Source organism: Macaca fascicularis, chromosome 3 (genome assembly GCF_037993035.2).
Source record: "Macaca fascicularis isolate 582-1 chromosome 3, T2T-MFA8v1.1".
In the NCBI taxonomy this organism is placed as follows: Eukaryota; Metazoa; Chordata; class Mammalia; order Primates; family Cercopithecidae; genus Macaca; species Macaca fascicularis.
The window spans coordinates 181,094,455-181,108,798 of record NC_088377.1 but is presented as its reverse complement, the minus strand read 5'-3'; the positions used below and the strand labels follow the sequence as shown (position 1 = coordinate 181,108,798).

Sequence of the window (14,344 nt, the reverse complement as noted above, 5' to 3'; positions counted from 1 at the left end):
ACTAAAAATAGATTCTTAAAATGTAACATGGAGGGGAAAGAGGGAACTTGGAAAAGATAAAGGTATATTGGTTTTAGGTCTAATAATCACAGGTAAAGTCTTTGTTTAAAAAACAAGCCTGGCAGGGGTAGGGTGGGGAGGGTTGCTCATGCCTTATACTCCCAGCACTTTGGGAGGCCGAGGTGGGCAGATCACGTGAGGCCAGGAGTTTGAGACCAGCCTGGGCAACATGGTGAAACCCTGTCTCTACTAAAAATACAAAAATTAGCCAGGCATGGTGGTGGTGCACGTCTGTAATCCTAGCTACTTGGGAGGCTGAGGCAGGAGAACTGCTTGAACCCAGGAGGCAGAGGTTGCAGTGAGCTGAGATTGCACCATTGCACTCCAGCCTGGGCAACAAGAGTGAAACTCCATCTCAAAATAAAATAAAATAAATTTTAAAACGTACCTATTAAAGGAGGCTTTTTTCCTTAGTTTTAGTTGGTGTTGATAAGCTCAGCAAAGGAGCTTTAGGGTAATACTTGATGACAGCAAAATGAAGGAAACCTTACTGAAGGTAAAAACCTAGCAAAACATTCCCCAGAGGAACAGAAGTTTTTTGCAAATACGACATACTTAGTTCTGCTTTCTACCAGTCACCAGCACAGAAAGACCAAAAACTGTATGAGATAGTGATATTAAGATTTGAGATTTTATTCTAATTCAGTGGCATCAATCATGTAAAGAGCCATGCAGTTGAAGTGGTCCAGTGTGGCATGCAGCCCCGCAGTGACGGTGCACTTCATGCCCTGTTCGTGCTGGGGCAGCCTGTACCACCTAGAAACCACAACTGCAGTAACCACTGATACACAGACCTGTGTTACTTCTACAAGTGTTCCATTCCAACTGTATATATGCTTTAGAGTTCAAAATCTAAGTCCAGATACACTATTATAATGGGCCAGGTCCCAGACATTCTTCCTCACACCAACCAGTTAGTCCTTTTGATTTTACTCCAAACCCCAATGTATGAAATCCGAAGTGCTTGTAAGGATTTAGAACAGCACAGACTACCAGGAACAAAGCAGATACAAAACATTTCTCAGCAACCAAAAATAAAAGAAGGGAAACGGGCCACTGAGGCAGATGGGTCTCTCAGATTAAATGTCATATAAATTGCATGTGTGGAACCAAAGCAGAAAACCCTCAGTTAATGAGGCATAGCTTGGTAAATTGGGAACTTGATGAGGGTTTTTTTTTTTTTTTTAATGTAATCTGGTATCACTTAGAATGGCCTTAGTTTCCCATTCTCTCACCACCTTCACACAGGCCCACATGCCTGTGACATCAAATCTGTCAAACTTGGGGACGAAGGACATTAACAGTTCTTGAAAGGTGACCTTACCCACAGATACTAATTTCATTACTTAAGGAATTTTTCTTCCTCAGAATTTCTAGAATCACAAGTGATACCTGCCAAGTACAGTTTAAGTTACTAGTAGATATACACCTCTTCAATGCAGAAACTTAAGTCTCATTATGTTGGTTACATATACTGTTTTTATTTGGGTTTGTTGAATGAGAATAAAAACACCCCGGTTTCTTCTGCAGGTCCAGTCCTTCTCTCTAATGGTCATTACAAACAACCCTTAAGTGGCTGGAATATAGTCAGCAAGGGGCCCACGTGAACAGCTCATCTGGAATCTTTGCAAGTACATATTTATGTCCTTTGGTGCCTTGCACAGTAAGGCACTGTTAATGATGTAACAGAATAGAGGAAATGCCCACAGCAAATAGTTCTAGTGACAATTTACTAGACAAGTTACAGTTTAATAATGGTGGTGGTGATTGTTTTTCATTTTATTATTATTTTTTACAATAAGGGTGTAGCCTTTATACTCCACACACACAAAATAAAACAAGTGCTTATTATGAAAAGAGTCCCTGCCCCCACCCCCCAAGAACATCCTGAACATAGCAATTCAACAGAACAGAAAAATCAAGACAAGTTTGATTTCAAAATTTCAATAAAAAAGCAAAAGTATGTAATGCAACAGCTGTTCAACTTCCAACTCTAAATAGGCACCATTAAACAAACCCCAGTATTTTAAATTTCTCCGGCACACATTCCAGGATCAATGCTCTGAACTGTAATCAGCTAGTAATTCATAACAGGAATACAGCCTTAGAATGGAAGCTATATTGCTTCCCTGCCCCCTTTCTCTTACAATTGGAGAGTGTAGGTATTAAGGGATACAAAGTCAGAGGAAGAAGAATTAAAAAGAAAAATGCCCAAAGCTGCAGCTGTTTGGACTAGGAAGACAGCATTTTACAAACGTTCAAAAAATCCCAAGGCAAGTAACACAATTTGTTCACTATCACTCTTACTTGAAAGAATAAAGAGATCAGCATCTTATTATATAAAACTGTACTTTCAGAACTGTATTACAGGTTCACCAGAAACTATGGATGTAGTTTTAGGCATCATCAAGGAAAACAGGTTCAGTTCAGATAAAGTTAGATACTGTACATCTAGCCTAGCTGGATCTGGTGTCTGGATCTGCTCACTGTCGCCCTGAACAGCTGTGAACTAAACAATAGTACGTAACTCCATAGGAAGCTTAAGGATTGAAGAAATGTACACAGCTAGTTAGATCTCCCCTGCTTCGCGCTCTTCAGAGCTCCTCCTGTCTTCTGATCTGCCATTAGCACTCTCATAGGACCGCTTCTTATCTTTCCGATCTCTGTCACGAGGTGATCTGTCTCTTGAACTCCTGTCTCTGTCACATGATGCTAAGTCTTGGTCTCTGAATCTTTCTTTTGAGGATCTGAAAAATATTAATTTGAGGAGCAAAATATGTTGGGTAACCCAAAAACCCAAATTAAAGAATAGGATAAATATTAAGCTCTTGATAGCTGAAGATATATAGAAGAATATACCCATGACAGAGGAGTCAGTTTTCTGACCAAATACTTAGCACTACCATAGCTGATAAGGGCATTAAAACAAGAAGACGGGTGAAAACAAATAGCTGAGGGTCAGAAGGCTAAAATAATTTCTTACAGGCTACTCTCATTATCTCAGAGACAACAGAGTTTCTCCAATTCATAAAAGGTATTTCAATATAAAAACTAATACATAGATAATAGCTTTAAAAAGTGAAAGAAAGGTATTGTCTAAATTTTAAAATGGCTTAGAATAGGGGCCAGATGGTGACTATCTGGGGTGCTGCAGGTCCATGCAATCTTTGTGGCAGTGTTCTGTTCTTTTTAGAATGTAAAAACCATCCATAGCTTGCTGGTTGTATGGGCTGCCGGCCAGATGTGGCCTATCGGCAACAGTTTGCCAACACCTGACTTAGATAAGAGAACTACTCAATTATTAATATGAATTTAAATAACCACTTTAAAAAATCGACTCATACTGAGTTAGCTTATTCAACCAACAAGGGGAAATAAAAAAAGACAAAGATGCTCACACTAATAAATCTTGATTAGCCGTAACTGTTTACTACCTTCTCCATTCCCATACCCAACTTCAATAAGAAAGATGTAAATAATAACAATCAGAAGGAAAACCAAGCATATTATGGAATCAGAATAAACATGGAATCTTCTATACTTCCAACACCTAAAATCCAACAAATTACATTTATTTGGTTCTTTACAGGTGACACAGTACTTTTACATAATTATCTCACTCAACCCATATTCAAAATTAGGATCTGAGGCACTACCAAGAACCTGAATAATTAATACTTTCAGGAAATAAAAACTATGACTGTTCAGTTTTAGAAATATAGTTGAGGGTTAAACAAAAAAAGGTTCTAAAATAATGTAAACTTTGAATATTCTACTTAATGTTTTAATAAACTTAATTTTAAAATGATATAAAAAGACTGGGCACAGTGGTTCACACCTGTAATCCCAGCACTTTGGGAGGTCAAGGCGGGCTGATCACTTGAGGTCAGGAGTTCGACACCAGCCTAGCCAACAGAGTGAAACCCCGCCTCTACATAAACTACAAAAAATTAGCTGGGTGTGGTGGTGCGCACCTGTAGTCCCACTTACTCGGGAGGCTGAGGCAGGAGATTCACTTGAACCTGGGAGGCGGAGGCTGCAGTGAGTGAGCACAGATCGCATCACGGCACTCCAGCCTGGGTGACAGGGCGACACTCCATCTCCAAAAAAAAAAAAAAAAAAAAAAAAAAAATACAAATCACAGCGCCAAGTCTACTGATTCCATGTCTACATCAGTCCTATCCATAGCCTTTGTTGGAAAAAAATATGAAAAGAGACGGTAAAAATGATACCTAAAAAGACTTACTAGATGCTAAACAGTCCCAGAGATCAGTAATAATAAATGAAAAACTATGATTATCAACTACTATGTCCCACACATAAGTGGTTTCCATATACTATTTTATTCAAACTGCCAATAATCTTAAAGCAGGTATTCTTACTATCTCCACTTAGTAGATGGGGAAAGACAGGTGAGATAATTAAATTACTTAGCCAAGGCAGGACGTGGTGGCTCACGCCTGTAATCCCAGCACTTTGGGAGGCCAAGGTGGGTGGATCACCTGAGGTTGGGAGTTCGAGACCAGCCTGGCCAACATGGTGAAACCCTGTCTCTACTAAAAATACAAAAATTAGCCAGGTGTGGTGGCCTGGGCCTGTAATCCCAGCTACTTGGGAGGCCGAGGCAGGAGAATCGCTTGAACCCGGGAGGCAGAGGTTGCAACGAGCCAAGATCGTGCCACTGCCCTCCAGCCTGGGTGACAGAGAGACTCGTCTCAAAAAAATAAATTACTTAGCCTAAACCAATGAACCCAAGTAATCTGACTTTGGAGTCTGCACTAAACGTGTTTGAACAGAGCAAAAAGAAAGATGCAAATGGTCCTCATTTACACGGGGTACTATTGCCAGGAAGAGGTCACAAAGACAATCTACTTATATCAGAGACCAGTATTCTACAGTAGGGAAAGGAGAACAGCAAAACATAAAAGGCTTTCAATAAGAACTTTTACCTTGAAAAATTAAACCCAAATATGTAGCGATAACTTGATGTTGTATGAAATACCAAGTAAGTTTTAGTAATTATCTGATAATTTTTAGTAAAAACAAAGAATGATGCTTTAGAAGAGAATAATTTCAATTCAAAGATGAGAAAGTGCTCGAGAAAAGCAAAATTTTAATAGTTTTACAAAAATAATCCTCCATGCTGACATCTTAGATATGATCATGTATCATGTATGGTGGAAAAATTCCTATACAACTTCATAAACGCAGGAAGCATCAGGGACTAAAATAACACAATCTCAGATGAGGGGACTTCACACCCATCCTTCCCATACCCACCACCAATAAAGACATTTAAGAGTTCAGCAACAACAATGACAACTGGGCAGATTGACACAAGAAAATGTCTAAACCCTCCATCACCTAGCAGGATAATTCTGAAAATTCATTGTGCAGATAAGACAGGTAACTTTTTAAAAAATGCTTATTTCTGAACACTGCACTGAGGGTGGACCCCCAAAATCAGTTTCAAGAGCGTGAGATAAGAGGCCTACAAATCACTCTGTCCTTTACAAACTCCCTGCTCATTCTCTGCATTTGCCTAGGATATTCACTCTATATGAAGTATCTTTTTCCTAGCTGATTCTACTTGTTCAAATTTTATCGACTACCTGAAGCCATTTTTGATTACTTTGTTATTTGCCTCATCTGAACTCTCGGATCACTTACTCTATGATATGCAGTTCAGCACTTTGTAACATGTGGTAGTCTTACGCCAGTCTAATTATTGTCAAAGATGTAGATCCTGTGTTCTAACTCACATAGGAACTTTTTTTTTTTTTTTTTTTTTTTTTTTTTTTTTTTGAGAGATGGAGTCTCGCTCTGTCACCCAGGCTGGAGTGCAATGGTGCGATCCTGGCGCGCTGCAACCTCCACCTTCAGGTTCAAGCGATTCTCCTTCCTCAGCCTCCTGAGTAGCTGGGATTACAGGCATGCGCCACCATGCCCAGCTAATGTCTGTATTTTAGTAGAGACGGGGTTGGTTGGCCAGGCTGGTCTTGAGCTCCTGATCTCAAGTGATATGCCCATCTCGGTCTCCCAAAGTGCTGGGATTATAAACGTGTGCCACCGTGCCCGGCCTCACATAGGAAACTTCTTAGAGCAACTTAAAGTTGTTCGACTATGTTATATGTCTTTCTTATGTTTTACTAAGTCTACTACGGTAAAACATATACAATTATTATTAAAATCACCTTAAGGACTACTAAAAACAAGGCCAGAATATAAGAAATAAAATATTGAGAGCCTATTAACAAACTCAGCTTGTGAGTGATTTCAGGGAATGGAAAGTTGAGTCAAAACAAGGAAAGATTTTAACAGCTTTCTGTGGATTTTATTATAGATTTTATGTGGAGTAATCCACAGAATATGTAAGACTAGTAGGCACTAGGCACTCAAAAAATGTTTATCATACATATACCTTTGAATAGTTGTCAAGAAAAAAGCAATTTTAAACATGGCTTACATTACACAGAAATTACCTGGTTTAAGGGCCATCATGTGACCTGAGAAGTTTTGAGAGCTTGATCTATACAGACTGAATGCTAAACTCTTCTACCACATTATAATCCTTTGTCTATTCTTAATAGATAGTCAAGTCCTCAAACATACCTTACCCTATGCCTGCACCTTTTGAATGTTCTCATTAAACCAAGGAAGTCTTCGAACTTCCTTAAGATTACGAGTCTGCCTTGCCAAGCTAAAGGTATGTAACAATACATATCTATAGTGCAGATAAAACAAGAATATACTAGAATGTGTCTGCTCTGAAAAAGCATCCCAGCTCAAATAAGTTTAGAAAACAATAAATCAAAGCTAAACAACTCTTTTAATGAAAGGACTTCTCAGAGCCCCTAATTTGCTGATCCATACTAAGGGCATTGGTATTTAATATTATTTACCTGTAAAGAACTTTTTTCCAAGACACACTAACCAGAGAAAAGCAATAACCTCTGCACATATTGGTTCCAATTTCTTGCTCTGGCTCATAAGTATATTCTTTCAAAACTACCCATATAATCACAGAAAAACGTTGTACACCCACACACAAATGTGTACATATTACCAGATGCAAAAGTTTCAAACCAATAATCTGAACTCTAAACATAAGTAACATAAGTAAACATAAACAACTCTAAAACATTAAGGGAGCTCCATATCCTCTGATTGACACATCAATACCTCCTCTTGGATCGTTCTCTGCTCCTATCTCTAGAACTGTGCCGACTTCTCTGGTGGCTACGGCTGCGGCTACGGCTGCTGGAGCGGGACCTGTGGCGATGGCGTTTCTCCCGAGATTTGGATCGAGTTCTCCTCTTGCGTTCACGTGACATGGAGCGAGATCGATGTCTGCGATGCTCTCTGGACCTGGATCTACCAGACAAGATTAGATTTTGTTTTTATCTTTGTAATTACTACATTTCTACATAATAATGTAATTACTACATTATTAAAGGCTTTTCTTTAAAGAGAAACTTTTTTTCAGTAGTCTTAATGTCAATTATATTCCAAGTCAGCTAAATCTACACTAAATTGCTGGTGTGTTAATAACTACATACTAGAATTCAAAATAAAAATTCTCAGCCAGGTGCCGTGGCTCACATCTGTAATCCCAACCCTTTGGGAGTCTGAGGCAGGAGGATCGCTTGAGCTCAGGATTTTGAGAGCAGCCTAGGCAACATGGCAAAACTCTGTCTCTATAAGACATACAAAAATCAGCTGGGCACAGAGGCACATGCCTGTAGTTCCAGCTACTCAGGAAGCTGAGGTGGGAGGATCACTTGAGCCAGGGAGGTCAAGGCTGCTGTAATGACCTGTGATCACACTGCTGCAGTCCAGCCTGGGCAACAGAGTGAAATTCTGTCTCAAAAACAAAAACAGGACACTGATAATTCTCAGAGATCAATCAGTAATGTATAAATTTATATCAGAAATAGTTTTTCAAGTGAAAGCAACTTTCGAACCACTACTATATGACAGGGACTATATTATCTAGATGTGTTATGAATTTAATTGCACTTAAATATCTTGAACATTTTTTGTATTCTCTAGAAATTAAAAATGTACCTGACAGACCTGGACAGAAGAGAAGAGATGAGGAAGCATACGTCAGGATAAATTACTCTCTCTCTCAATTAGAAAGGTGAGATAACCATAGAAATACGTTTTTAATGCCCACAATATGCATGCCTAGTCACAGTGTAATCAAAACAGAGTAAGGGCCAGGGGTGGTAGCTCACGCCTTTAATCCCAGCACTTTGGGAGGCTAAGGCAGGATGATCACCCAAGCCTGGGAAGTCAAGGCTACAGTGAGCTGTGTTCACACCACTGCATTCCAGCCTGGGCAATAGAGAGCAAGAAAAAACACAGTAAGACAGTTCTCTATTCAAGGAGCAAAGAGTTTGGGAGAAAGAAAACTTGCGAAAATCATTTTTGAAAACTTGACTCAGATTGCAATAACAAAATGTATTTCTAATGAATACACAGAAATAGAGACAAAAAACATTCTGAAAACCCAGAAGATCTACGATCAAGGTGCTGGCAAAATAAAAACATTTTTTGAAAAGAAACCCACAAGGTGTAAGACACTTTTATAGCCTCCACCAGGTCACAAACTAACTTGTGGGGTCGGTGGGGGTGCGTGGGGAGGGTGGAAATGGCATGCAGAGGACATAAACATTTGACGGGAAACAAAGGCATGCAATTTTGTTAGAAGAGTCACTTTACGATGGAAATGTTCTCAACTGGATTATGGTGATAGTGCACAGCTTTAAATTTGCTAAAAAATCACTGACTTCAGAGTAAATCATTTTTAATACCTCAATAAAACTGTTAAATTTAAGTCACTTTAAGAATGTGGGGTTTGCTCATAATTTGATACAGCAATTCAAAATCGTATTATACATATGAGATAGTTTACAAATACAGTTTATGTTCAACTGATTGTTATAAACAATGCTTAAAGACATTCAGCTTATATCGACATTATAGTCAAACAAAGGTACATGACATGGATGTAGTTTTAGCCACTCTTAAAAGGAGTATTTCTGGCTGGGTACAGTAGCTTGTGTCTGTAATCCCAGCACTTTGGGAGGCCACAATGGGAGGATTCCTTAAACGGAAGGAGTTCAAGACCAGCCTGGGCAACATAGGGAGACTCCATATCTACAATACATTTTTAAAAATTAGCTGGACACGGTGGCACACCCCTGTGGTCCCAGGTACTCAGGACAGAGTGAGACCCTGTCTCAAAAACAAAACAAAATTAAAACAAAAACAAAACGTATTTCCACAGCTGAAATAATTACAAAAGGAAGCAGAGGGAAAAGATATAAAACTCAATATAAGTTTTATCAAATTATATTTCGTTTAACCACTCATTTTGAGTTATTAATGAATGCTTTTTCTTCCAATGTGTAACTTTATTCATCTTTTAAAAAATTCTAGGTAATTTTTTCATCCAAAAAATACTCACTAGGTATTTTTGCACTGTTCTAGGTACTACGGGAGGTTGAGAAGCAAAATAAAGTTCTTGAACTAAACTTAGTGCTTATACTATAGAAAGGGATCTATACAGGTTTGTAGGCAGTAAATAAAGGTATGTCAGGTGGTTAAAAAAAAAAAAAAGATCTATTGCTGGACACGGTGACTCATGCCTGTAATCCCAGCACTTTGGAAGGCTGAGGCAGGCGGATCACTTGAGGTCAGGAGTTCAAGACCAGCCTGGTCAACATGGTGAAACCCCCTCTCTAGTAAAAATCAAAAAAAAAAAAAAAAAAAAAAATTAGCAGGGCATGGTGGTGCGTGCCTGTAAGCCTAGCTACTAGGGAGCCTAAGGCAGGAAAATCACTTGAACCTGGGAGGTGGAGGTTGCAGTGAGCTGGCATCGCGCCACTGCACTTCAGCCTGGGTGACAGAGCAAGACTCCATCTCAAAAAGAATTAAAAGAGGTATTACATAGGGTGGACAAAGAGAAAAGAGTGGAAATATTTATACGGAATAAGCAGGGAAGGCTTTTCTGATAGGGTGGCACTGAAGCAAAGCTAAAAGAAGAAAGGCAACAAGAGAATCAGCCATCTCAGAGAGGAGTGCTTCAGGCTGAGGGAACACAGATGCAAAGTCCCTGAGGTGGGAAAAAGCTTAGCATGTCGAAGGAAAAGACCAGTGTGGCTGGAATGAAGTGAGCAAAAGGAAGTAACATCAGGGTCTTACAGGCAGGATGACCAGATACTTTTATCATTCAAACCAGAAGGCTCTGAATAAGTTACTGAGTGTAATGAGAAGCTATTAATACATATTCTGAGATAAAAGACATAAACCAGAACTATCCCAGGGCAGTTTGGGCTATGCCAAGCTTGTCCAACCTGCAGCCTCTAAGCCGCATGCTGCCCAGGATGGCTTTGAATACAGCCCAACACAAATTTGTAAACTTTCTTAAAATATTATGAGATTTCTTTGCTATTTTTTTTTTTCCAGCTCATCAGTTATCATTAGTGTATCTGATGTGTGGCCCAGGGAAGCCAAAAGATGAGACACCCCAGACCACACCGTCACTCTATGTAAAAGCTTTGGTAAAGATGTTAACTTCTCTTATGAATGAGATGAAAAACCTTTGGAGAGTCAGAGGGCTGACGTGATGTATTTCATTTTTTTAAAGGGCTTATCCTGGCTGATGTGTGAAAAATAGAATGAGGTGAAGAAGGGGAGTGGGCAAGCACAGAGAAGTAAGGAGCCCAGTTACAAGGCAAACGTACTATCTAGGTAACTGGACTAGAGGAGTAGAAATTAAATATCTGGCCCAAATACCTAAAGATGTTCTATGTGCAATACTTTATGTTTTCAACAAAGGGACCAGCTTATATTAATCCAACAGTAAACAAGAACAGTATCACAGTTTAATGTTTCTACTTAGCATGCTAGATCAGAGAAATTCACCAATAATAGAAATTAACGGACACAACAAGCCCCACTTATTAATGTTCTTTAGTTTTTCTGTTTTAGGCAGAAACACCATTGAAAGATTTAGCTAACAGAACCATAAGTTTTTTGTTTTTCTTTTCTTTTTTTTGAGACAGTCTCACTGTCACCCAGGCTGGAATACAGTGGCACAATCTCGGCTTACTGTAACCTCCACCTCCTGGGTTCAAATGATTCTCCTGCCTCAGCCTCTCAAGTAGCTGGGATTACAGGGACCTGCCACCACATCCGGCTAATTTCTGCATTTTTAGTAGAGATGGAGTTTCGCCATGTTGGCCAGGCTGGTCTCAAACTCTTCACTTCAGGTGATCAGCCTCCCAAAGTGCTGGGATTATAAGCGTGAGACACTGCGCTCAGCCAGGTTTTTCCTTCATAAAAACAAATTCTCTACTTTTTAGGGAAAAGTTCTTGGGAAACTGTCTCTAGAGCTGAGAACTCAGAAGATTTCTAAAAGAAGATGTGATCTGAACAAGAGGAATGGTAGAATTTGGAAAAGACTGAGAAAGGGCATTCTAGGTGGGATTGGATCCATGAAGAAAAGCTCAACGACTGGAATGAGAGTGGCAAGTGAAGAACTGAGAAAGAATGATGTAAATACAACACATTTCCCTGCCTTTCTCAGACAAAAAAAATGTACCACCAACTAGCAAAAACGATAAAGAAAGGTTTCAAACCCCAAATATTAATGCTGAAAGTCAAAATAAAGTATTGTCTTGCTCCTTAAGGCTGCAAATGCCTCTGAAAGCTTTCTGTGATCACTGTATAAAGGAATGGGTAATAAACTCACATAAAGTCAAGACTGCAGGGTATACTCAATATTTTGGTTTTGCTTAACCTATCAATCAAAATTTTCTCCAACTATTAACCTACTTATGTTTTTAACAGCTACAACCTCTTAGAACATGTTTCCTAAATGTACCACCCAAATCGATTTTTAAAAAATTAATCCTTTTACATCTCTACTCTGAGCATCTAAACGACTTAAATTTTTTTTTTTTTTTTTTTTTAAAGAGTCTCGCTCTGTTGCCCAGGCTGGATTACAAGCGTGCATCACCGTGCTCCGGCCAAAAAAATATTTTTTTAAAGGACCATTTAATCTATAAAAACTACCGTTGAAAAAGACAACTTCACTACTTATACCTGTCTTATGTAATACACCTACCTTTTCGGATTCTTGCTGTGTGATCGGGACCTAAAAAAAGAGTATGTATTTTTAGAAAAGTGGCTATAAATAAGAAAACAGTACAATGTTACATTATATTCTTCCTGATTTCTAATGTTTACATTAATTTTATAAATACAAGGCATGTACCTATGCACATAAAATTTTCCAAAATACACCACAAACTCGGCAGATTTCTTCACCTTGCAGGGTTTGCTTAACTCAGAATACCTGGCTCTTAAAGAATATGCTCCTAGGAGATTAAAACAGTACAGGTTGAGTACTCTGAAACGCTAAGGATCAGAAGTATTTCGGATTTTTTCTGTATTTTAAAATTTTTTACATTTTTTGTTGCCCAGGGTGGTCTTGAACTCCTGGATGCAAATGATCCTACCACCTTGGCCTTCCAAAGTGCTGGGATTACAGGTGGCCGATTTTTTTTCAAAATTTGAAGTGTCTGCATTATAATTCACTAGTTCAGCATCCCTAAATCCAGAAACCAAAACCTGAAATGCTCTAATAAGCACCTCCTTTAAATGCTGTCAGCACTCAAAAAGTTTCAGATTTTGAGGCTCACTGGATTTGATTTTTTGGATTTGGGATGCTCAACCTATATATCACAACTTGCTAATTTTTCAGAAACCACTTAACTGCTTGGAAAAAATTATTTTATATCTGTCATTTCTTTTTTCTCTTCTGGGAAGAGTGAAATTCTATGGTCTGAGATCTATATACTCTCGGAGCTACAACCTCATAATATAATCTCTAGAACACCTAGTTCAATTTTACAACATGTTTCTTCAAATGAAATGAGATACTCTACATAAGGCACTTGTCACATTTCCTAGCACACAGTTAACACTCAATAAAATGTAAAGTGAATATTATGGTTAGTAGAACACCACAGGGATTATTTTTTTTTGGATGATACATAGCATTGTTGAAAGCATGGCTTTGAGATCAGCCAGATTTGAGTTTTATTTCTGGTTCTACAATTCACTGTCTGTGTGACCTGAGTAAGTTATATATCCTCTCTCAGCTTAGTCTGTCACTAGCAAAAGAGGGATACTAATATAAATTTTACCGGGATGAAGTGGGGGTGGGGTTTATAAAGATTAGATGAATATGGATAAATTCCTTACTACAGTGCCTGGCATACAATAAGCACCCAGTAAATGACTGATTTTTTTCGTTTATCCCATCTTGTATAATTTTATACTACTTTCTAATTTCCTCATCTTCCGTACTTCCGTATTTAAGCTCACAGATTCAACAACTTATTTTAACATTTCTGAAATTTGCATTGTATAATCACTGTCAAAAGAAACTTGCCATTTGGCAAACAAAGGAGTAAGATGTGATATACTTTTTCATCATCTACAAATGTGAAAATGTAGTCCTGCAAAGAAATTTTGTTCCATGTTACTGTCACCTCAATTGAATCTTAAAATGAGATTCCCAATTATTACTGAAAATTCCACTTATATATTAGAATAGTGGGCAACATTCCCATAAGGACTTAGTGTACACAAAAGAACAAGTAGATAAAAGCTCTGAGGTAAACTTTATGGTAAATGAAGAACTCTCTCTCTCTTAATAGAGGACTGACATCACTTCCCCTGAAAAGGAACCATATAGACATATAGTTTTGTTTCATTGTCATTATGGTGCAAAAAGATTACCTGATTATAAGCCATGTAACATAAATTCTGTTTAAACTTCTTGAAATATACTGAGTATAATATGCTCAAAGATTGAAGGAAGTGAGCATAACCTAATACTACAAAGGGTTTTAATTAGCTTAAGCACATCTGCTAACTCTGAAGAGAAAGTATTTAACTTTCAGACATTTAAATGTAATACGGGCCAGGCACGGTGGCTCAAGCCTGTAATCCCTGCCCTTTGGGAGGCCGAGACGGGCAGATCACAAGGTCAGGAGATCGAGACCATCCTGGCTAACATGGTGAAACCCCGTCTCTACTAAAAAATACAAAAAACCAGCCAGGCGCGGTGGCGGGTGCCTGTAGTCCGGGCTACTCGGGAGGCTGAGGCAGGAGAATGGCATAAATCCGGGAGGTGGAGCTTGCAGTGATCCAGCCTGGGCAACAGAGCGAGACTCCGTCTCAAAAAAAAGAAAAAAATAAA

The 14,344-nt window shown here is 38.7% G+C and overlaps 1 protein-coding gene across 50 annotated transcripts in view; it reads right to left on the bottom strand.

The window, feature by feature from the left end:
• Positions 1 to 1,521: 1,521 nt before the first annotated feature.
• LUC7L2 (LUC7 like 2, pre-mRNA splicing factor) overlaps positions 1,522 to 14,344 on the bottom strand; it is a 65,565-nt gene continuing 52,742 nt past the window's right edge. For all 50 annotated transcript variants that reach the window (XM_074036103.1, XM_074036112.1, XM_074036105.1 and 47 more), the window contains 3 exons: positions 12,200 to 12,229; positions 7,243 to 7,434; positions 1,522 to 2,807 (listed from right to left, as the gene is read on the bottom strand). In XM_074036103.1, coding sequence (XP_073892204.1) covers positions 2,630 to 2,807; positions 7,243 to 7,434; positions 12,200 to 12,229 — 400 coding nt within the window. In that variant the 3' untranslated portion in view covers positions 1,522 to 2,629. The remainder of the gene's footprint in view (positions 2,808 to 7,242; positions 7,435 to 12,199; positions 12,230 to 14,344) is intronic.